Source organism: Aquarana catesbeiana, linkage group LG09, assembly GCF_042186555.1.
Source record: "Aquarana catesbeiana isolate 2022-GZ linkage group LG09, ASM4218655v1, whole genome shotgun sequence".
NCBI lineage: Eukaryota > Metazoa > Chordata > Amphibia > Anura > Ranidae > Aquarana > Aquarana catesbeiana.
The window spans coordinates 214,402,109-214,427,164 of NC_133332.1; the positions used below are offsets into that span (position 1 = coordinate 214,402,109).

General features: G+C 43.0%; 1 protein-coding gene across 7 annotated transcripts in view; it reads left to right on the top strand.

Moving 5' to 3' along the window:
- The window catches only part of KCNT1 (potassium sodium-activated channel subfamily T member 1), a 587,173-nt gene that overhangs the window by 294,596 nt on the left and 267,521 nt on the right, over window positions 1–25,056 (top strand). For 2 of the 7 annotated variants that reach the window (XM_073599687.1, XM_073599685.1), the window contains exon 1: window positions 9,481–9,885. The exons of 4 other annotated variants lie outside the window; for them this stretch is intronic. In XM_073599687.1, the coding sequence (XP_073455788.1) occupies window positions 9,737–9,885 (149 nt within the window). In that variant the 5' untranslated portion in view covers window positions 9,481–9,736. Of the gene's footprint in view, window positions 1–9,479; window positions 9,886–25,056 lie in introns of those variants that run through there. One more of the 7 variants, XM_073599684.1, reaches the window with a different exon arrangement.

Genomic DNA, 25,056 nt, shown 5'->3' on the forward strand with positions numbered 1-25,056 from the left:
AATCAGGAAATTACTGCATTATGGCCCCTAGGTGGAGCTGATGATCATAGGAAATAAACAATATGGACAAACCATGGGATTATTTGTGAGAGGTGAGCGAGCCACGCTGTGAATGGCCGGGCAATCTTCTGGGGCCTGTGACGTGTCCCAGAAGATTGCAGGGAGGGAGGGGGGAGAGGTGATCTCTCTTCCAGCGCGGCAGCGCCAGGGGAGAAGGTGGGAGCTGGGTGCCTGTAAAAGCAGGATACCCGCCCACCCTCCCAAAAAATGACTTGCCAAATGTGGCATATCAGGGGGTCACCAAAACTTAAAGTGGAAGTTCAATTTTTGGGTAGAACTCCGCTTTAAACTATACACAGACAAGATAGGAATAATTAGCTATATTTAATAAAACTTTAAAAAAACAATATATTCCCTTCAGAACCTGATGACGTTAATTATAACCAGTTACACTTTAATTTTATTGTGTTGGTCAAACCGCTAAAATATAACTCCAGTGATGGAAGCCTTGTAACCAACCTGGGAGAACCAGGTAACTTCTACATCTCCTCTTTAACCTGCCAAGGTTTAAAGCTTTACATGGTCAATGATACTAGGTTATGTTGGATTATTACAATGTACTTTAACTACTGGTGGCCCGGCCTGATATGTACATTTTGTTCTTGTAATACTACTGGGGTCCTACAGTATGCAGCCTCCTCCTCTTCTTCGGTAATTATGAACTCTGCTACATCCCAAGATCACATAGCTACCATCAAATACCTGCATGCTGATTCTCCTATGGTCATCTCACTGATCCCAACAGGTCACCTACACATCTTTTTCTCATAGTTATGGTTTCTCATTGTTCAATAAGCACTTTGCAAGATCACTATGATTCCTACTCTACATTGACTTTACATCCTAACTTTTGCAGTTGATACATGAAACTCATTTAATCTTCGGCAGTATGACTTCCTTTGGTCCCAGCCGTCATCACACCCTATGTCATCTTTTAGTTCAATACACTTCTGTGGAGGCGATATTATCAGGCCTCAATGTCTAACTGTCACCTCTCCAAGAGACCTTCTTAATGGGTTCCAAGGAGTTTCCACCTAATAGCTCAGTTTGTGTCAACAGAGATCCTGTTGACAGAGACACTCATCTGGCTGATATATACTGCTTAAGCTAGCACTGCATGACCATATTCCAATGAAACGTAATGTCTATGTTCTAGCACCCCATACCAACTCCCGCCCCCACCAGACATTGACTTTCTAGATAAAATATCCCTCCAGGCTGCAGAAAAAGTCGATGGACCCATCCTACTACTTGCAGGCTTCAATGCAATCCATGATTGCCAGATGGATCGCTTGGATCAGGGAGAACTAGTGGTGGTTTAGTTGACTTGAGGAGCAGATGAAACCTACCTGATGTATAAAGATGGGGCATCCAGAGACCCGCATGTATTTGTGTTATTTAGATTCTCACAAAACTCTAACTCGCTTTGAACAGGCTTTCTCCAATAATACTCCGCTTCCTCTGATGGATGAGGTGACATATCTCCCAAGGAAATTTTCAGACCATGCACTACTCATAATAGAAATTTAGCATCATGGCTGGTGTGCTCTTTACATATGGAGATTGTAAGCCTTGTGGTTAACTCAGTGGCGTCACTAGGGTTGGTGTCACCCCCATCCAACCCCCCCCCCCCCTGTAATTGAGCAATCCGGGGCACTAAGCAGGCTAGAGCATCAGCACAGCTCATCCCCCTAATGTAATCCCCCCCTGTGCAATCCCCCTAATATAACCCCCCTGTGCAATCCCCCTAATGTAACCCCCCCGTGCAATCCCCTAATGTAACCCCTGTGCAATCCCCCTAATGTAATCCCCCCTGTGTAATCCCCTAATGTAACCCCTGTGCAATCCCCCTAATGTAATCCCTCCTGTGTAATCCCCTAATGTAACCCATGTGCAATCCCCCTAATGTAATCCCCCCCTGTGTAATCCCCCTAATGTAACCCCCCCTGTGTAATCCCCCTAATGTAACCCCCCCGTGCAATCCCCTTAATGTAACCCCCATATAATCCCCCTGATTTAACCCCCCTCCCCCTGTGCAGTCCCCCTAATGTACCCCCCCGTGCAATCCCCCTAATATAACTCCCCCCGTGTAATCCCCCTAATGTAACCCCTTGCGCAATCCCCCTAAATTAACCCCCCCTGTAATCCCCCTAATGTAACACCCCTCCTCCCCCCTATATCTCCCCTCCCTACATTTACAGACCTCAGATCAGCGTGGCTCTGTCCACACAAATGTCCCTCCATCTAGGCTCTGTTCGTTCTGAGGAGTGGAATTGAGATAGGCAGCCAGCACCTCTCACCACCTGCCTGTCACAATAATAGGCGAGTGATTGCAGTGCCAGTTCACGGAGGACATGCTGCGGGGCGCCGGGCACTGGGTTATGGATCTCCAGAGCTGTCTACCTCTGCCTCAGCCATTCTTTCTCCTTCCCCCTTCCGTGAACATCGCGGGGAGCTAAGGAGACACAGCGGAGATACTGGAGTGCATAGGTGAAGGAGGAAGAAGAGAGAGCTGCGGCGCCTCTCTCAATCCAGTGCCGTGCCGGGTGTCACCCTCTGGCGGGTGTCACCTGGATGTGGCCCCCACCCCCCTTCCCCCCTAGAGACACCACTGGGTTAACTGACATCATTGTAATTAAAAGAACAGTATGGGTTTAAGTAAAAACAAAACTATACTCCCCTATCGATCCGATGCTGCATCTGTCCCCCGCCGGCTCTAAGAACTGAGTGATTTAATCACCGCTGATCGCTCAGCTCTCAGTCTTCAGGCTGCAGAGAGCTGGGGACTGTCAGTCACTGGCTCTGTGCTCTGCCCCCCCCCCCACGCTCACTGGAGCACTGATCTGTGGAGGGGGTGGGCGTGCTGGCCCAGGGATCTGGGTGAATCCTGACTATATGGTCAAGATCTTTTCAGAGCCTGGACCAGCTCTATGACGTCAGCTGACAGCGGGCTTTAGGGGTTCATTTACAGTATCTCACAAAAGTGAATATACCCCTCACATTTTTGTAAATATTTTATTATATCTTTTCATGTGACAACACTGAAGAAATTACACTTTACGTTGTAGCAAAATAGTGAGTGTACAGCTTGTATAACGGTGTAAATTTGCTGTCCCCTCAAAATAACTCAACACACAGGGAGGGCAAACAACCACCCATCCCCCTCGAGTGGCACCCACGGCACCCACCCCCCTGCTGTTTGCCAGTCAGTCTGGCACTTACCCCATCATAGGGGGTGGCAGGCAGCATGGTGTAGCGGCTTGGAATGGCCGCTTGTGCCGTTTCTTCAGGAACGTGTGCCGCGACCGGCAGCTCCTGCGCGCGCATGCTCAGGGGTGACGTCACCTGGCTCGGGCCAGTCACACAGCCAGAGTCCGTGGCCTCAGAAGGAATGGTGTATGCCCTTTCTAGGGCAACAATCTACCTGTATCACTTTGAAGATCTTCCAACGCCCTCTATATAAATTAGGGTTAGGGTTGATTTTTGTGCGTGTTTTTTTTCTTGTTTAAACATTTTTTATCTGATTATAGTTTGGTCCAGCTTGGCCCAAACTAACTAGTTGAAATTCACTAAAACCTGGCGTTAGGCTTTAAATTTACTTACCGTTGACTTACTCACTACCTCAATACCCGATAGAAGTTTGTTCCAAGTATAAACAACTTTTTCCATAAAATGCCCACTTGGCTTAGTTACGCCCTCAACCCATGCTGTACTGAGTGACCTTAAGAAAAGTGATTGCATGATCTTAAAAGTAAGCCATGTATACTGTAATAAGTAATACAGTACATGGCTTATTTATGTAAAGGGGAGCATGCACACTCTGGTGGCAATACAAAGTACAACAGTATCAACAGGTAATATCCATTAAAGGACAATTTGATGTGAAAAACTAAGGGCACAGAGTGATAATATAAGTTATTAGAAAGGTTTAAATAGTTTGTTTTGTTTTTAGTTTTTTTGTGTTTTGGACCACTTTGCAGGCTCTCCTGTGTTTTATTACTCCCCATTTTTGTTGTATGTCTCTGGGCTTGTCTTTTTTTTATCAATATCTTTTGGTAAACAAAGAGAAGAAAGATGGGGTAAATAACCCCAGGACTTTTAAGGTGCTTTTTGTATAAGGTAAATAGAGTAGATAGACATGTATAATTTATCCATAAAAAAGGTTTTTATTATTACAATTAATACACATTGCACAAAGATAGTTAAAAATCTCTCAATATCCACATCCAATTTAGGTAAACAATAGGAAGGATACCACTCAATAAATACCACTCAACATGTTTCGTTCATTTGGAGCTTCCTCAGGAGTTTTGGTATAGTTTGTGGTATACAGGCTGCCAGCTATCAAATAGAAAATTAGATTGATAAAGAAATATTCCCGATGAATATCATCAGAGATATGGGTAGGTCCCTTTGGTAGAGGTTCCCGTCCATTTTGGCCACAGAAGGACTAAGAATTAATATGTCCTTAGGTGGAATCAAAACTCATTTACTGGAGGCAAGAAAACCTCATTGCAAAATAGAAGCGGCACTTTTGGATCACCATGATGTGGAGATTCACAGCCAGCGAATTTAGAGGGGTCACAGTTGCATTTTTATGCACTCAAACTTTGTCAAGATTCCTATTTACCCCATCTTCCTTCTCTTTGTTTACATTTTCTCCATGGGATGTGGTGCTAAGGTTGATTATTCCTGCCCTCTTTATTGTATTAATATCTTTTGGTAGGTGAGCTCTCCAGAGCTGGACACAGTATTCTAAATGAAGTCCAGCTGCGATTTGAGCCATTCGTTTGTATGTACCAAATCTGCACAAAAAGGTACAGGACCCTTTTTTCTCTTAAGTGGAATCGAATCGCATGGGTGTTCACAGTAAAGGGGAAGCAGGACTTCCTTCCTCCTGCTGGTGAACCCTCTAGTGCAGGGATATGCAATTAGCGGACCTCCAGCTGTTGCAAAACAACAAGTCCCATCATGCCTCTGCCTCTGGCTGTCAGAGTCTTGCTATGCCTCATGAGACTTGTAGTTCTGCAACAGCGGGAAGTCCACTAATTGCATATCCCTGCTCTAGTGATACTCCCCAGCATTTGATTCGTTTTCCCTACTGCCAGACACCACTTTTTGCTCGTTTTGCAATCATCTATTGCAAAATGAGAATTTTTATTCTATCAGACTAATCTGATAGAATAAAAATTCTATCAGGTTAGTCTGACATTCTCTTCCCTCAGTAAAACCATGCTGCTCTGGGTCCACCAAATTGTGTTTTAATGATCATTGATCCTTTCTTTTAGGAGTGACTCTATTCATTTTACTACTACAGATCGTAAACTCAATGGCCTTTAGTTGCCAGCTTTATTCTAATGACACTTCCCTGCCCTCAATATTGGCCATAACAGTCATTTTCAGAGCTGAAACTAACAGCAACAAATAACATATATGGCTAAAAACACAAAATTTAGGCCAGCCTTTCTCAAATGGAGTGCCTTCTGGGTTTGTCAGGGTTGCCACCACAGTGATAAGCTTTATTCTGTCATGCTGCATATATGCTGAATGTCACGTGTGCTGGGTGTGCACTCACGATGGTAGGCATGGAGGGCGTGACGTCACCACACTGCCTTTCCACCTCGTCCAATCAGAGAATGCTTTGCATTCATTGAGGAAAAGCAAAGCAATCTCTGAATGGTGCCCTTGCCAACCAGGCGACCTCCTGGGTTCACAATGTAGCAGAGCAGCCACTCAGCAGGGCCCTGAAGCTAGTGGAGATCACTGGAGTAGCTGTGTCTGCTACAGTGACTTCCAGCTTCTAGAGCAGGGGTGCTCATCCTTTTGAAGAGCGAGGGCTACTGAAGTGATTTGGTAACTGGTTGTGGGCCACAATAAACTACGGGGTTTTACTGCCCCCCAAACCATAAACGTAAACGAGCCCTTACTGTCCTGAGCCTCCTATAACACATTGATGTGCTGCAGTTTAGCTGCGCAGCAGGTGAAGCGCGGTGCACCTGCGGCTTTTCTGTGGGTTAGCTGTGTTTTTCCATAGATGTCTATTACATCTTGTGGGTTGTGGTGCACTTTCAGAAAGCACACTAAACCTGCATGATATAATGAAGTCTATGGCTCAGTGCAGCTAACCCAAAGTAAAGCCGCAGGTGCACTGCACTGCATTTACTTACGGATCAGTGTGAAAGCAGCCTAATAATCCTTTTTAATAAGTGCTGATATGCTCATTGCAAAAGTGCAATCTATGTGATGTTTAAATGATAAGTACAGCCAAAGCTTGTTTGGTTGTACTTCTGTGGATCACAGAAGTGCAGTTCGTTCTGCACTCCTGTGACCCGTTTTCAGCAGACAGTGGGCTAAAGCCCCTTGTCAGATGATGCCACAGTGAGCCGCTGAGAGGCTGAGCCGGCCGCTCCGGACCCCTCCACAGCCTAGCGCATCAGTGAACAAGAGGGGGGGGGGGGGCAGAGCAGAGAGCAGTGACTGACGGTCACCATCTCTCTGCTCAGGGAGCCCTGAGAACTGAGCAATCAGCAGTGTGTGATTGCTCGGTTCTCAGTGCTAGGTGAGTATGATTCTGCAAAAAAAAAAAAAAAAAGGCCATACTTCTCCTTTAATACACTGACCCTTTCCTTCTCCAGCTTCTGCTGGCATCTCTCTCCGGGCTACTAGAAAGGTCCCAGGTGAAGGGCACTTGGTATCGCTCCACCTGGGACAAGAGCTGATGCTACAGAGGAAGCATCGGCTCATGCGGCTCCTGCTTCCTCCCCGGCTATTTGCTTCCTCCGTTGCCATGATGGCTCCATGCAATCTGATGCTCTGGGATGACAGCTTGGTAACCAGTTATTCGCAATCTGGACTTACAGACCCCCCATCCCAGAGCATGAGGTCACGGGCACCCATGGGCCACGGGTTGAGCACCCCTGTTCTAGAGGGATCCCCAGGTATGGTACACACATATTGTAGTTCAGTTGATCCAAGCTATACCAATGTAACTATGTACAGTAGGCATGTATGAAATATTCATACCTGGAATTCTTCTTTAGGGTCCATGCACACTGGGCATAAAAAATGCTGCTTATACAGGCTTTTTGGATTTTTCTTCTTTAGCCTGTATAAGCAGCTCTCTATTAGTCTATTTGTCCATGCACATTAGGGCATTTACAGGCATATTTGCAGAGAAGTGTTTTTAGGCAGAAAAAAAACCCCATCAGAATTGGGTTTTTGAGAAGCACTTACAGGCAGAAAAAAAAACCCACGTATAAACACTCATAAATGCACATAAACGTGGCATTTAGGAGCAATTATTGATTATAATGAAAAATTAGCAGAAGGGAATGTTTTAGAAAAAAAAACCTTATAAAAGCAAATAAACTCTTGTGCAACACAAGCCACTATTAGCATTTTTATGCTGCGTTTTCTGTCAGAGGTCCTGGCATTTTTTCAGCTGCCTAATGTGCATGGACCTTCACAGGGAGCTGTGACTGATTAAGAGGATTGAAAAATGCTGGTTTAGGGAATTGTGCCTATTGTCATTTCACAAAACAGCTCTTTTTCTAACATACCTTTGTTAAAAAAATATATAAGTGCCCCCCCTCCCAGTCATGTCACTACTGAGCAGGTTGCAATTAAAAAAACAGTTCCCATAGTTATGGGGAGAAGGGGGAATGTGTATGTGTAATGTGTACTTCATTTCGTAAACAAGTAAAGTAAGCTCTGTAAGGTATCTGTGGAAATAGATGACTACTTTGGACAGTCTGCACAGGTGGTCGAGCGTACAGTAGTTGTTTTTAATTTTTTTTTTTTTTTTTTAGCTTGTGTTTGACCAAGCCTGGGTATGCCCAATAGGCTCTGTATTGTATTGTATTATACTTTGAAAGTACAATAAGAACAACTTAAAAAAAAACAAAAAACATTCCCATAATTCATTAATTGAATATGCTGCGCTAGAAATTATATAGATTGTAGTGTATACTAAAACTGTGTAAAATTAATCAAATGAATAAAACTAATAAATGGATATGATATACACACAAAACCAATTTAAAGTGCCTTGTGCATAACTGTGTTTAAAACCATAAACGTAAACAAATAACATATAGAAAAAAAGTTCTCCTGTGCAATATGTGTCCAAATAGGTTGTGAATGACCGTGCTGAAAATAAACAACACCGCAGGAGATATGTGATTCAAATCACAAGACAAAGTGCTCATGTGCATATAAATCGCATCCAACTGCGTCTCTAGTAACGTGATAAAAGTTTGTGTAATTCAAGAACAATAAAAAGTGTGATCCAAGACGTGCTGGGGTGTCTTCACTCAGGTGCCCCCCCTGGGTAGTAAACGCTCACCTTGGAGCGTGCGACTTTGCGATTAAGCTAAGTCAAAGCACGCATGTGAACCACCTCTGGGCTCTTTAGGATGTCAGGCTCCTGGGTTCCTCAGCACAGTTTTCCGGGATATGTGAAAGGATAATCGATAGTGCAATGACTTTTTAAACAATTTATTTCACTAAAGCAAAGACCCCCATCTGGGGTACTCACATATGTCAGGTGCGTCAGCGCACCATTCTATGATGAACATGTAGCAGATTATATGGTATCGGGATGATATGAGTGTCCTCCTTAGCTTATAAGATGTTTTGTCGTGCCGTCCTGACCCCTCTCCAACTAGTGTCGATACAGGGATATTGTATCTGCTTCAGGGGGAAATATATATATAAATAAATATATATATATATCTTTCACGATACATGTGACAGGCTTAATACCATTAGTCTTTGGGTTATTTAAACCACTTTAAGCATCTAGACAGTGGTGGCTCGCAGGATTTCTTTCTATTTTTAGTTCCCATAATTCAGTATGATTTTCTGTGTAAACAGTGCCGTTAGTCGCTCTGACACATGGTTTGTAAAGGTTGTAGCTGGAAAAGGAGACACAATTTTTAGATAATTCTTATTTTTCCTTTCTATCAAACCAGAGTCTCTCTTTTAAAATGGACATAAATTGGAAAATGAGCTCTCAAATATGGTTGCCCTGCATGTACCTGTAGAATCACAAGCTAACAAGAAACAAGTTTTGTTACAACATGAACACAGATTGATATAATGATTTTCAGGAATCCAGTCCCTATCATGTATATCCAAGACATTCTAAGGATCAGAGTTCCCCTTTAAGTGCAGGTGGCTTGCAGAACAAGAGTCCAGCTGTGACCGTGCCCACTGCACCATGTCCTATCGTGTATCTGAGCCAGAACGTAACCAACCTGCAGCTACGCAACGGCATCCACTGGCTGCAAGAATATTAAATAATAGAAGAAGTGTGTGCTGATCATTTTCTATACAATGTATCAAGCACAGGATGTGGGAGGAGACCATTACAGAGGCAGGGGGAGGCATTGCATCTCTTGTTTAGATGACATTAGAACTGTCTATACAGACTAGAGCATCCTACAGCAGAACTGATCTAGAGCACCGGTATCCCAGTGCAGCCAAGTCAGAGCATCCCCCCCCCCCCTCTCCAATGTCTTGCTGTAGAAGAGGAGGAATGTACCACTTCTTCCCAGTGGGGAGCATGGAAGAAGTATAAATCAGGTGGTACTAGCCTGCAGAGACTGCATGCAGTATGATCATTGAGAGTTAAGGAAGAGCGAGAGGAAGGAGGCAGCTTGTCACAGCTGATAGGATGGCCAGACCTAAGATGAAGAATTCTCCTTCCGAAATCAGCACCAGCTCCAAAATCGTTCCACCAATTACAAGAGAGGATCTGAACGGCGTCAGCCCCCTGCTACCGGCCCGAATTATGGGCTCCTTGACAAGCGATGCTGGCCAAAGGTACCTATAGATAATTCTACATCTCCAGATTGCAGAAATATCACAGCGGTCGCCTTGTTAGTGCATGTGCATGTATGTCACTATGGGCTAGAAATACATTATCACTGCAGAGAGGGGACAATCCAACGCAGAGCTTGCTAGCCCACAGACATGGCTTTCACTATTAATTTATACAGAAATAATGAGGACATTAATGGGCGCTGCATTGTACAATTACCCTGAAAATGCATCATTTTGGGGTGACGTTTGTTTCATGAGCTTCGGCGTCCTGGCTGCAAGTATCCAGAGTTACATTGTTTTATAGTTACATAGTTGGTAAGGTTGAATAAAGACACCAGTCCATCCAGTTCAATAAGAGGTTCAGGGCAAGTTTGTAAATAAGGTATACTTTGCGGCTAATAGAAGTTAGATTGCTATTTGTGTAAAAGTACCTTTATATAAAGAGGTAATCCACCAAAACTTGAGATTTCAGTTTTGGGTGGATGTTAAGGTGCTGAATGAAACAACACCTGGCTGCTTTTATTCTTTAAAGATTCTGGCACGGAAGGAATCTCAAGTTGCGGTCATTGCATAGGGGTCTTTTCCCTATTTGAGTGGTATTTGTTTAATGTCATAGACAGCGCAGCAAAAAGAGTGAGACTCCACAGCAGGTGACCCAGCTAGAAGGTTCAGTAGGGCGATAGTTCCTGCGGATTGCACCTGAGAAAAAAGTCGGGACGTGAGTCGGTTTTAGGTGTGCTGATTTATAGGACTCCCAAGAATGAGCAAAGTGGGAACCCCTATCAACCTATCTGATGTCAGCTTTCATTCACGTGAATGAATGATGAAGGGTTACTGTACAGCAGTGGTTGTCAACTTAGGAGCTAAAGAGGGCTTCAAATGTAGCCCCTGACATCACCAAAGGTCCGCACATAATGTTCAATATATGTAATGCTTGAGAGGACTGTCAGAAACTGCAGACCTAATAAAGGAAATGAGGGTCAGACAGTGTGGCCATGCTACATTTTTGGGGATATGTTGCAGAAAATAATACCAAACTCAGAACATGTTACATAAGTCTAGTAGAGATCAATGCTATTACTTTATTCCATGTTCCCATTATAAACTGTTCAGGTCTGAGGACCAACCTGCGGCTCTTTGGTATGTCAAAGGGCCACAGGTTGGGCGCCAGGACTTTACAATAAAGCCTCATTGAAAAACTTAGAAGTTGATGCTCTGGCTACTTTGGCAAATTATGTGGTTTTCCCCAAAATACATATACACTATATTGCCAAAAGTATTGAGATGCCTGCCTTTGCACGCACATGAACTTAAATGACATCCCAGACTTAGTCCGTAGGGTTCAATATTGAGTTGGCCCACACTTGTAGCTATAACAGCTTCAACTCTTCTGGGAAGGCTGTCCACAAGGTTTAGGAGTTTGTCTATGGGAATGTTTGATAATTCTTTCAGAAGCACATTTGTGAAGTCAGGCAATGATGTGGATGAGAAGGCCTGGCTCACAGTCCTTGCTCTAATTCAGACCAAAGGTGTTCTATTGGGTTGAGGTCAAGTCAAGTTCCTTCACCCCTAACTTGTTCCTCCATGTCTTTTATGGACCTTGCTTTGTGCACTGTTACGCAGTCATGTTGGAACAGGAAGGGGCCATCCCCAAACTTAATTCCCACAAAGTTTAGAGCATGAAATTGTCCAGAATGTCTTGGTATGCTGATGCCTTAAAGTTCCCTTCACTGGAACTAAGGGGCCAAGCCAAACCCCTGAAAAACAACCCCACACCATAATACCCCCCTCTACCAAATGATTTGAACCAGTGCATAAAGCGAGTTTGGGGTGGAGGAAATTGACCGGCCTGCACAGAGTCCTGACCTCAACCTGATAGAACACCTTTGGGATGAATTAGAGCAGAGACTGCGAGCCAGGCCGCCTTATCCACATCAGTGCCCAACCTCACAAATGCTCTTCTGGAAGAATGGTCAAACATTCCCATAGACACACTCCTAAACCTTGTGGACAGCCTTCCCAGAAGAGTTGAAGCTGTTATAGCTGCATAGGGTGGGCCAACTCAATATTGAACCCTACGGACTAAGACTGGGATGCCATTAAAGTTCATGTGTGTGTAAAGGCAGGTGTCCCAATACTTTTGGTAATATAGTGTATATTTTGTTTAGATTAAATGTGATGTTTGAGAAGGAGGCCTTCCCTCCGCCTATGCTGTATACCTACATTTATGTTCTCTAGTTGGCCAGTTGTAGCCCCTGCGTGGGCGGACTAGATGTATTTGTACTACTGTATACTTTGGATATACCTACAATAAAAATTACTGAACAAGTATAAGCTAGAAGTTGTTAAAATGCAACCATAGCAAAAATAGACTCACCACCGGGCCATCCTGGCTCCATCAGTGCTATTCAGCCAGGACAACCTGACCAAATTCCTAGGCATCTGATCACATGACCAGCCCACTCATGAGATCCCAGAGCAGCAATGTAGCATTTTGGCTTTGGTTACCCTTTATACCTTCTCTATATTAAAACAATAATCAAAGTCTAACAGAAATAGGAATTAAGGAAATTGCCACCAACAGAGTCCATTGGAGATAGGACAGAACTGTCAGGTGGTTAAAAGTCCATCTCTGGGAAAAGGAAAAGTCTTTCTGTGCAGTGGAGCAGCAAGAGTTAACTGCTTGTTTCTGTATTGGCAACAGGAAAAACACTTTTAGTTGCCTGATGCCCACTTCCACCGTAAACGGCAATTCCCTATGCTCTGGAAGTGGACTGACCCTTGTCCCTCATATCTATTGCAGGGCTATGGACCCTGCATCAGTCTTGACGCCAGGGGCATCCCACTGACTGAGTGCGGGGGGGGGGGGAGTTTGCAGGAAGCCGTTTAGCAGGGAGGGAGTGAAGGATTAAAGTAAAGCTGCTTTACCTGGTCCCCCAGACATATATGAGCAGTTAACCCTTGAAGTGCAGTTGCAGCCTCACTGTGAGAAGGGACTTCTTTTTCCTGGAGTTCAGTATTAACTCTCCAGCATCTACCAAACCCTGAAATGCCAATTTTTGGTGGACTGAACCTAATGCTTTCCCTTTAAAAAACCCTGATCCTTAACTAGGGATGAACTACAAATCCCAGCAGGCTCTATCAGGGAGACATGTTGCATGTTCCCCAGTATCCTCGGATCTGTTGACTGATGAAGTAATGAATTTTAGGAACCTTCTATCTCGCCCACAAAATGCAAAGCATCCAGGTATAGCACGCTGTTTGCATATTGCATCATCCTTCATTTGCATGTAAAATTGTAGTAATTAAATCAGCCCAGTGAAGCCGCAGAGCACGTGCAGGCCAACAATCGCTGTTTAGAAGCCACTTCGCTCTCACAAAATTGTACAATTTAGGTAGCACTTACTTGAAGAAAATTGCTTTAAAGGAGGAATTCTCTGAAGGCCGGGCCAAGCTGAACAGATTCTTTCAGCACAGCGTGGAATTCCTGATCAAAAGATTTTCCTCAACTGGATCTCCCGCTGGTCACATTATAAATTTAGTGCAGATCAGAGCGCAATGACGATATGACGTAATACACAAGTGCTGGATCTCTACAAGATATACGTAACAAATCATTCTAGGAACATGAGGGAAGACTTTTTTTTCTAAAAGCACCAAGTCTGATTTTTTTTTTCTGTTCCTAAATAACAAACCTTAAGCGGAACTAAACCCTCCCATCCTTGTCAGCCTAGGAAGCTGCCATCTTGGCCTCTGTTTAATTTACAACTGCCATGATACTGCACATGTGATCAGTTATGACACCAGCCATTGAATGGTTTGACTGTTTGGATGACAACACAAGCAATGTGACCATAGGGCTCGTTTACACTTGCTTCAAAACATGGCTTCGGACACACTTTTTTAAAGCTCCCTGAACGCCAGTCAAAGCCTCTGTCACTAAATAAATTAGCTTACAGTCTTGTTTACACCTTGCTTTTGCTTGGTGCTTCAGTGAGCCTTTGGTGGTGCTTCGATGAGGCTTCAGTGGGGCTTCAAGCGAGCTTTGCCATAGACTTCTATGGAGGCTTTGAAGACGCTTTGAAGCACCACTAAAGCGATATAGGGTATAATTGAGAGCAAGGTGTAAAAAAGACTGTAAGCTAATCATTTTATTTTATTTTATGCCTTTGACTGGCATTCAGAGAGCTTTAACAACTGTCCGAAGCCTTGTTTTGAAGCAAGTGTAAACTAGCCGTTAATGTATGTTGCAGCCGAAGCAAGTGTAAATGAGCCCTGTTTATTAAACTGTAAATTCGATGGGTTTAGTTCTGCTTTAATGTAATACAGCTGAACTCCAGGAACACAAAAAATGTCTCCTTGCAAGTCCTGCTAGATCACTTCAGACTGGACCCCTTTGCAGGTATAGCTACGTAAAACATTAAAAATAAGTGTCTATTCTGTATAAAATCCAGTAATAGACTGTGTCGCCCTGCTCTGCACATGCTCAGTTGCTCTCTATGTTTAGGTACTGTACCGAATTTGTAAAGGCCGATCTGCTAACAGCCTAAAGATTTACTGCTGTTCGGGGGTTTTGGGCTTCAGCAAAATGGCAGCCTCCAGCGAGAAGAAACAGGAGCAATGCTGGAGACAATTCACTGCACACTAATTTTGGTAGCATAATTATTAATGTGGAATATACTGCATGTTCCTTGCTAAGGAACCTTTTTTTTTTTTTATCAAGTTGTTGTGAGTAAATGTTTCACTTTAACTGCTCATTTAGGTCTAGGGGACTTGGTAAAGCACTTATACTTTCCCGATCCTCTGCTCCTGCAAGCTGCTCTGCACTGCTAGGCCAGTCCTAAAAGCCTACTCTCTTCTATGGGGCAGTGGGTTCATGTGCTCTGACATCAAGACTGATGCAGGGCCCATATCCCCACATTGGGTGTGAGGACATCGAGGAACAGTCTACCGCAGGAACATAGAAGAGCGCCATCTGTTGGGGAAGCAGAAGATCAGGAAAGTAACAGTGCTCTTCCATCTCCTAGACTCAATATCCACTTGCCGATTGCCCTATAGCAGTTTTACTGCTACAGGGCAGCAGCTGTGCGCACCATTATGTATATATATGTGTGATTCTGCATTTCCACTTGCAGGGGGCACGCGCGTGATTTTGATACTGTGCAGAAGCTGATCTGTGGGTGGCGGGCACCCGCAGATCATTGGTAAACAACACAGAATGATGTAAATAAGGCCATTCTGACAGGGGGGAACGAATGGATTCTGTGTGCTTGTGTTCCAAAGCAGGGACTAGAATACCTTTCTTTCCCTAGCCCCCATCACCAGTGGCGGCTGGTGCTCTATTTTTGGGGGGGTGGCAAACAAACCACCCAACCCCCCCATCCCATTCGTTCAGTCGATCGATCGGTCAAACCAGTGCTCTGCGCCCCAAGCCCACCCTTTTTTGAAGCCAATCCGAGCCTCAGGTTCCAATCACGTGCTTAAAACCCAATTAAATCAATGCGTCTGGCGCCCTGCACTTAGATTAGGGGCCGGGCACATGGAGCGGCCGCCACTGCCTATCACACAGTACACATAAGGCACACAGTTAACCCTTTGATTGCCATAGATGTTTAACCCCTTCCCAGCCAGTGTTATTAATACAGTGACAGCGTATATTTTTAGCACTGATAACTGTATTGGTGTCACTGGTTCCCACAAAGTGTCAGTTAGTTTCCGATTGTCCACTGCAATATCGCAGTCCCTCTATAAGTTGCTGATCGCTGCCATTACTAGTATATAAAAAAAATTTCCATAAATATATCCCATAGTTTGTAGACAATATAACATTTGCGTAAATCAATCTATATATGCATGTTGGGATTTTTTTTACCAAAAATATGTAGCAGAATACTTCTTGGCCTAAATTTATGAAAAAAATAGATTTTTTAAATTTTTTTGTTATTGGATGTGTTTTATAGCAGAAAGTAAAACATCTTTTTTTTTTTCCATTTTATTTATGGTATAAAAAAACGCAGAGATGATTAAATACCACCAAAAGAAATCTCTATTTGTGGGAAAAAATTACATACATTTCATCTGGGTACAGCGTTGCATGACCACACAATTGTTAGTTAAAGTATCACAAAAAGTGGCCTGGTCTTGAAGGGGGGGGGGGTAAATCATCTGGAGGTCAAGTGGATACGCAGTCAACCATCGCAGTGCGGGCGCAGTCCCACTTCAACAAAAGATTGTTCCGTTTACTGGGGTTGGGATGAAAAGGGTCCTTCTCTGCAAATCTATATACTTTTTATTGGTAGACATATATTGGGGAAATCGTCAGTTCTACAGCCTGAACTATTATTAAAAATAATCCACTGATTGTTTAATAAACACAATTGGCAAGTAAAAATATCAACAAGGAGTGGGAAGTCTCTATTCTATGTATAGTTTAAGAGATTTCCCACTCTTTGTTGATATTTTTACTTGCCAATTGTGTTTATTAAACAATCAGTGGATTATTTTTAATAATAATATGGAAATAATCCACAGATTGTTTATTATTATTTATCATTTTCTGCCAGATTATGTATATACCGAAAGATCATTATAAAAAAAAGTCTTGCATTTCCTTTGTATTGGTTGTATAGTAACTAAAGCTCCTTGCAGCACTGGAGTCCTGAATTCAGTTCCCACAGAATATAATATCTGTATCAAGTTACCTTCTTCATCAGGATCTTTTTCTAATGATCCTTACATAACACAAAAACGTAATTATTTGTTCATTCGTTTCTACCAGCACTGGTCTTTTTGTGATTGTGATGGGGCATTTGAGTGTAAGCTCCTGAGGTGCAGTGATTTATGTCTGATTCCCAGGGATTGAGGGCACTGGTGGACTATTCATCACACGATAAGCATGTTTTGTTTTATATCCTGTAAGGCCCAGTTCACACCTATGCATTTTTTACTGCATTTTTCATTTTGCAGAAACACACCACAGTCCATATAACATGGTTTCCTATGGAACACTTTCTGTAGTGCAAATCTGCAAAATGCAAAAAGCACTAAAAATGCATAGATGTGTTTTTAACCGCTTGCTTGTTAAATTTCCTTTTGATACTGCACTTAGGTGGCGCTTCCCCTATCATCTTCTTCTTGTTATACTTATGTCTGATTGTTCTCTTGCAGCTCTGCTGAATATATCAGAGCTTTATAAATGTACAATAATATTAATGGTGCGACTATGTGGGGGGACATTAGTATGTAAGCCCCTCTGGTACAACGGATGTAACTGACTTACTGTTCTCTGTACAGCACTGTGGAATATGTCAGAGCTATAAAAATGTATAATAACAGTGTATGACTGCGGTGGGGACATTAGAGTGTAAGCTCCACAGGTGCAGAGACTGACGTGAATGGCTATGACTGTGGAATATGTCACAGGCAAATAAATATGTGTGAAAATTATAGTGTGTCATTGTGGTGGGCACATTAGAGTGTAAGCTCTTCTGGTGCAGAAACTAGTGTGACTGGTTCAGTGTTCTGTAGGAAATGTTTCAGGACAAGCGAGATACAGACATTGTTTTCAGCTGAATGGCTTAGTCCGGACTTCAGTGAACAACTTGCAGATTCTGTCTGTACAGGGAACCTGTCAGGGTAGCACTTTGGGAATGTGCAAGCAGGTGCGCTGTCATCCTGATTATATCCTGTGTGCTTATAGCACCGGCATATTAAATAGCACTTTACAGAGCAGATAGAATCTTTCTCCCAGTCCCTCTAAGGCGTCTAGCGTTCCCTTCACTCGTATACACGTATCTGGGACAATTAAAGAGAAGTAGTCAATAAACCTAGTAGTGTTTTTGCACTATAAGTCTCAGGAACCCAGACCTCTAAGGTTAAATATTTGACCATTCAACCACCTTCAACCCAAACTAAAAGATGAATGAGAGGCAAGGCTGACCAGCTTTCTGGGGGTGCTGTTGGAATGTATGGGTTTTACCAATGTTGGAATAAAGGACTTCATTAGTTTCTACCAGCACTGGTCTTTTTGTGATTGTGATGGTGCATTTGAGTGTAAGCTCAGGTACAGTGACTTATGTCTGATTCCCAGGGAACTGGAACCCATGCAGGATTGAGGACACTGGTGGACTATTCATCACACAATAAGCATGTTTTGTTTGATATCCTGTAAGGCCTGGTTCACACTTATGCATTTTTTTAGTGCATTTTCAGTTTTGCAGAAACACACTACAGTCCATTTAACATGGTTTCCTATGGGTCACATCCGTGCATTTTATGGAAAGGGCCAGGGACTTTTTTCTGGTTTTTGGTTTCATAGACTTTAATGGATCAAAAATGCACCTGGAATATGCAAACTGCAACCTGCATAGGTGTGAACCAGTCCTTAGAGGTGATTGGACAAGACACTTTTTGTATGTGCCGTATGCTCATAGTAAATAGTGTTTATTGCTCCTCTGGTTTTACGCACAGGGTGGTTTTGTAATATTCCAGCCTAAGACAGGCCAACTGACTGGCCCCTTTCAAACTACCCAAAGTGTCCTCCTTGACTACTGGCTGCAATTCTGACATTGATGGTGTTTGACTGATCTGTTCTGTGGTTGGGCACTTTAAAACTACAGTGGGCAGCAGCGAGACAATTAATCCCTCTATATTGGAAAACAGACAGGTCCCCCCCATTGTCGTTGTGGGTCTTAACCGTCAACGATATTATGCGAATGGAGGAGATACTAGCACTGGATAATGATACCTTCGAGAAGTTCAAAACTTTATGGTGTGTGTAGCTTGACTTCTGCTGCACTTAAAGCCATGCTATAACTAATCTATTCATATATATTCCTAACTATTAAAGCATTTTTCTTTACCTCTTCATTGTCTGGCCATGAGAGAGACAGAATTTCTTTTTTTTTCACTCTTTTGTTTTCCTTTCTTAGGCCTCTCTAGGCCTTTCTTTCTTCCTTTCTCTCTCCTTTTGGATCATACTTCCCTCTTGCCTCTCAATTTAATCATATATGATCATACACCTTATCTGTTTTATGATTTTATCACGTAATGCAGATATCAGTGACGTGGATGCCTTTTCTCCCTACAATGTTACTCTGCAATGTATTCACCTGCTTACTTGGACTCCATTATCATTGTTCACTCAAACAATGTTCTATGGGAATAACCCATTGTTATATTGCCGTTTGTGATCAAAACAAATAATAAAAATACATATTTACCTCTAAAACTACAGTGGGAAAATAATTTTTTAATCTTCTGCAGATTTTGTAAGTTTGCCCACTTACAAAGAAATGAACGGTCTATAATTTTTCATAGGTGTATTTTAAATGATCGGGGCAGAATATCAACCAAAAATCTGGAAAAAAACACATAATACAAATGTTATGAAATTGAGTTGCAGTTCAGTGAGTAAAATAAGTATTTGATCCCCAAGCAAAACATGACTTAGTACTTGGTGGAGAAACCCTTGTTGGCAAGCACACATCTCAGGAGGGATTTTGGTCCACTCTTTTTTACAGATATTCTCTAAAGCCTTAAGTTTTCTTGGCTGTCACTTGGCAACTATAGGATTAAGGTCTGGAGACTGGCTAGGCCACTCCATGACCTTAATGTGCTTCTTCTTGAGCCACTCCTTTGTTGCCTTGATGGTATGTTTTGGGTCATTGTCATGCTGAAAGAACCATCCATGACCCATCTTCAGTGTTCTGGCTGGGGTAAGAAGGATCTCATTAAAGATTTTACAATTCATTGCCCCATCTATTGGTCCCTCAATGTGGCAAAGTCAGTCTGAACCTTTAGCAGAAAAGCAGTCCCAAAGCATAATGTTTCCACCTTCGTGCTTGACTGTAGGGATGGTATTCTTAGGGTCATAGTCAGCATTTTTCTTCCTCCAAACACAGTGAGTCCACTCCTCGAGAAGGCACGTGTATAGTCATGCCAATGAACATCTAAATGTTTCATAGAAGGATTGGGAGAAAGTGCTGTGGTGAGCTAAGACTAAAATTGAGCTCTTTGGCATTAACTTGACTCGCCGTGTTTGGAGGAAGAAAAATGCTGAAAAAGAAAAAGGGAACTCAAAGACAAGATTTAATACCCCACTAGACCACAGCTCAGCTCAAGACACAAGGCAGGCCATCCCAAATCTCATTAAAACATTCCAGGATCTACAAAGCCTGTCAATGAACCCAGTCCTAAATGGCTATCATAAACAGTACACTTAGAGGCTGGAAAGACAGAGGCTCTTTTAATACAGCGTATTGTAAATAGTGTGGAGGAATACACATCTGTCACACTGGGCTTAGTGACATATACTAACATACAAATGAGCTGCCCAGAGTTAAGTTGCATATATTTTTGTTAAAGCCCACATCCAGTATAAAAGTGGAGGGGGTGGGAGGAAGGTATGGCCAAAAAATAGATTTGGTGTGAAACTGGGCTTTAGGTAATGCTATGATGGTGCTACATTATTAACGAGTGTTTCCACAAATGTATAAGGAATAACAATCAGATCGATACCAAACATGTCTATGCTATAATGAATAAGGTGAATAAGGCATATTAAATCCTCTAGGCCAAATGAAATGTGTCAAACACAAGGCCCAGGGTCCAAATCTGGCCCACCGGGCCTTTTCATGTGGCCCTCGCACCTCTCCTGCAGCTACGGCACCCCCTCATCTCCGCCCCCACCTTGTCTCAGCAGTTGGCAAAAGAAAAGAAGTTCAGAACTCCCCCTACAGATCTGTGCCTCTCTGTGCAGCTGCAGAACCTCTCTCTGCCTAGTCTGGTCTCAGCATTCAGAAGAATCCGGCAGCTGACTCCAGCCCTCCTCTGGTCCTCCTCCAGACACTGCACATTCTGCTTCCCAGCTCTGCCCTCAGCTTTTTTCTGGAAACAGAACGACATAAGGGGGTGCACTGTGATATAAGGGTGGGTGAGGGACTCTTAACTTCTGATGGTGAGGTGCTCTGGACATCTAGTCTTATGCCGCGTACACACGACCGGACTTTCCATCAGAGTCGACTCTGACAGTCTTTCCGACGGAGTTCCGCTGAAACGGACTTGCCTACACACGATCACACCAAAGTCCGTTCGTTTAGAACGTGATGACGTGATGCCAATAGCTGCCCTTGCGTTGTTTTTGGTCCGTCAAACTAGCATACAGATGAATGGTTTTCCCGATAGAAATTTAGTCCGTCGGAAAGATTTGAAACATCTTCTATTTCTAGGTCTGTCAGAATTTTAGAAAGAAAAAGTCCAATGAAGCCCACACGATCAGAATGTCTGACGGAAAGATTCCGTCGGACCTTTTCTGCCGGAAAGTCCGGTCGTGTGTACGCGGCATTACATGTACAACCGTCCCTTTGAGGGCAACCAAAATGCCGATGCGGCCCACAATGAAATTACGTTTGACATCCCTGTTCTGGGCGATAAAGACATCCAATGTATGTCATGTTTGGTCTTTATCAAACTGTTATTTTAATCCATTCAACAATATATATTGTTTGTTGGATTGTAAAACTGCAATCTGAAAATATGGATATCATTCTAATACTTAGAAATAAGGTAGTGTAAGGTGAATTATCATAAAACATTTCAGCACTCCCAGATCACGACTACATTTATTGGGTGGGGGTTTGCTTCTGGAGGCAATGGCGTCTCCAGCTTTCATATTTAGTGGGGCACATGGGGGGACAGGGACAAAGGTAGGGGGGCAACTATAAAATGCAATTATATATATATATCTCCTGGGGCCCTTTACTACAATCCCACAATGGGCTCTTTCACATGTTCTGCAGTGAGCTCCCTTCCTACTGTATTGGGGCCACCAAGGGTGGCAGAAAACAAGAGATATATGTCACCAGCATAACAAGAAAATATAAAGGTCCAAAGCAGTGGGAGAACTATCAGGGTTGCAAAGGTTGTCTTGCCACTGGGCCCTGGTGTTCTGCCACTGTGGGGTTCCCCAGCCTCCTCTTGCTGTCCTGCCCCTACTATTGACAGCGCTGGTCTGGCATCTCTTTGAATTTACAGGCTGGTTCTCCTGTCCTAAGGACGGGAGAAATCAGTCTGTTTTTTCAGTAACTGAGAGTCCTGGTGGAGTCCTTCCTGCAACTCGCTCTTCTCCCTGCCAATGAGGATGCAGGGGAAGGAGCAGATCGGGCGGCGGTGGTTGTGTAAGCGCTCACATTAGGCAGTGTCAGCGAGCAGAGGGAGGGGGGAGGAATCACCCGCAGGAGCTGACTGGGGACGCTCTCCCTCTCAATAGAGACTGTGTTACTCCAACGGCAGCTCAAGTAAGATGTGGCGCTACGAATGCAAACGAAAAGACATTGCCTTTTTGTAAAAAAAAAAAAAAATTTTTTTTAGGGGGGGGATCACATGGTGGAGCACAGCATAATGTTGGGGGGGTGTCAGGGCCCCCTCTGCCCCCCCCCAGGGACCCCATTGTCTGGAGGGTCAACAAAAAATCTTCTGCAATTGGCAGCTGCGGCTCTCGTTTTCCACTGGAACCATGTTTATAATGATAAAGATCATTTCTGAGGGCAAGTGACTTTATAAGAAGCAATCATATGCTGAAGTCAATTGGACTCTGCAGGGGAATCGGGATCAGTCAACTTTCGCTAAGTTCCTTTCGTTTTTGATCCAGTTTTTTTTTTATTGCTACCATCATCTCTTTTGTAGTACCCCTTTTCCCATTTTCTTCCTGTCATCAAAACAATATTTAAAAATTGTTAAAGCATAAATTTAGTCAAAAATAATTTTAAAAAATCATCACAAGGGACAGAACTTACTTTCAGTGAGCAGTGTCCCTTGTGCTACTGGCTGATCTGTTAGGTTAAAGCTGAAGTCTTCTACCCTTCCTTCACCCCTCTCATACATACCGCCCTAACTGTAATCTTCTGGTGCTGTGGAGGTTAATTCAAGAGCTGAAAGTACTTATCAAGAGTGCCAAGTTTTCCCCTCTATTTATAGAAGCTGTACTATAGCTCCCAACAGTGAAAAGCACTCTGAATGGAGGAGGCAGATCTTTCCTTCATAGATCACATTTCATTAATGGAGGCTGTAGTATAGATTCTGTGAATGGAGGAGGGAGCGGAAAGGCCGAGTATAGTCTTCATTCTGGATGAAAGCCTCTCACTGGTCCAGCACCCAAATTAACCCCCGCAGCACCAGAGGATTATGGCTGCAGCGGTATTTTAGGTCATATTGAATGTAAGTACCATCCCTTGTGCTGATTTAAAAAAAAAAAAATTACTAAGCTTAGGCTTTAAGGTGAATCTCTCAGGCCGCATTCATTTTTGCTGCGATTTTGCACAGGTCCAAAGGTCACCAATGTAAAAAGCAGAAAAACGCCTGTAATCTGCCCAAAAAGAAGCTCATATACTTTTTGAGCTCCAGGCATTTTGCTTCAGGCTACAAAATGCCCAGATGTGAACAGGGGCCATTTAAATTAATGGGGTTTTGCTTGTTGGGTGTTTTTCTGGCGTTTTTTTACAAGCTGAAAACCCTCAGGTGGGAATGCAGCCTCAATAATAAATAAACAAAAGAATTCCAGACTCTTTTAAGATATTTTAGCACTCTGTTATATTCCTGCCTGGCAGCGAGTGTCACGGACATTTCTTAGAGCTCAGAATTGCTGTAGCAGGTTTTTGTGAATGGTGCACGTTTCTGTTCAAACACGTGGCGATCACTATCGTTTGGTGTGTAAAATGTTATCTGCAGAGTTAACCAACTCTAGTAACATTCAGTAGTCTGCTGGCACTTCGCTTGTTGCCGTGCAAGCTGGAAAATGCACAGGGTAAGGTTGGGAGTGCAATAGTCACATCCTGACAACTACAATGGGAGTTGATCACATTCTGGTGACAGCAGTAGGATCCGAGACTGCTGCTGTCACACTTATCCCCGTACTTCTATACTTTCATTACTGCCTCCCAGAACTCTGCACGGTGTTTTGGGTCAAAATACAGGCAGCTCCAGGAATGACCTGGAGGGTTGTTTGCTTCCCTGCAGCAAATTATGTATTTCCCTTGACCACTTGACCTCCGGAAGATTTACCCCCCTTCATGACGAAGCCACATTTTGCAATACGGCACTGCGTTACTTTAACTGACAATTGCGTGGTCATGCGATACTGTACCCAAATAAAATTGGTGTCATTTTTTTCCCCACAAATAGAGCTTTCCAATTAAAATGTAAAAAATCTAATTTCTTCATAAATTTATGGCAATATGTATTCTACTACATGTTTTTGGTAAAAAAAAAATCCCAATAAGCGTATATTGACTGGTTTAGCGTCTACAAACTATGAGATATATTTATGGAAGTTTTATTTATTTTTTTATACTAGTAATGGTGGCAATCAGCGACTTATATTGCGGTGGACAAACGGACACTAATTGACACATTGTAGGAACCAGTGACACCAATACAGTGATCAGTGCTAAAAATATGCACTGTCACTGTACTAATGATACGGGCTAGGTGTTAAACATCTAGGGTGATCAAAGGGTTAACTGTGTGCCCAAGTAGCATTTGTGTTTACTATGTATGCTGCTTTTACTAGGGGAAGAGATGGATTTTATTCCCTGCTTTGCAGGGACACAAAATCCATGCTTTTCCCCCGTCAGAACGGAACTCTGCCTTGTATAACCACTTCAGCCCCGGAAGGATTTACCCCCTTAATGGCAGGCCATTTTTTGTGATACGGCACTGTGTCCCTTTAACTGACAATTGCGCAGTCATGTGACGCTGTACACAAACAAAATTTATGTCCTTTTTTCCCCACAAATAGAGCTTTCTTTTGGTGGTATTTGATCACCTCTGTGGTTTTTATTTTTTGTGCTATGAACAAAAAAAAGCAACAATTTTGGGAAAAAAAACAATATTTTTTACTTTTTGCTATAATAAATATCCCCCCCAAAAAAGTCTTCAAAAAAATGTAATCGTAAAATTTCTTCATAAAAATGTCTTCGTAAAAAAAAAAAAAAAAAAATCGCAATAAGCGTATATTGATTGGTTTGCGCAAAAGTTATAGTGTCTACAAAATAGGGGATAGATTTATGGTATTTTTATTATAATTTTTTCTTTTTTACTTGTAATGGGGGTGATCAGTGATTTTTAGCGGGACTGTGACATTGCGGCACACAGATCGGACACTTTTTAACACTT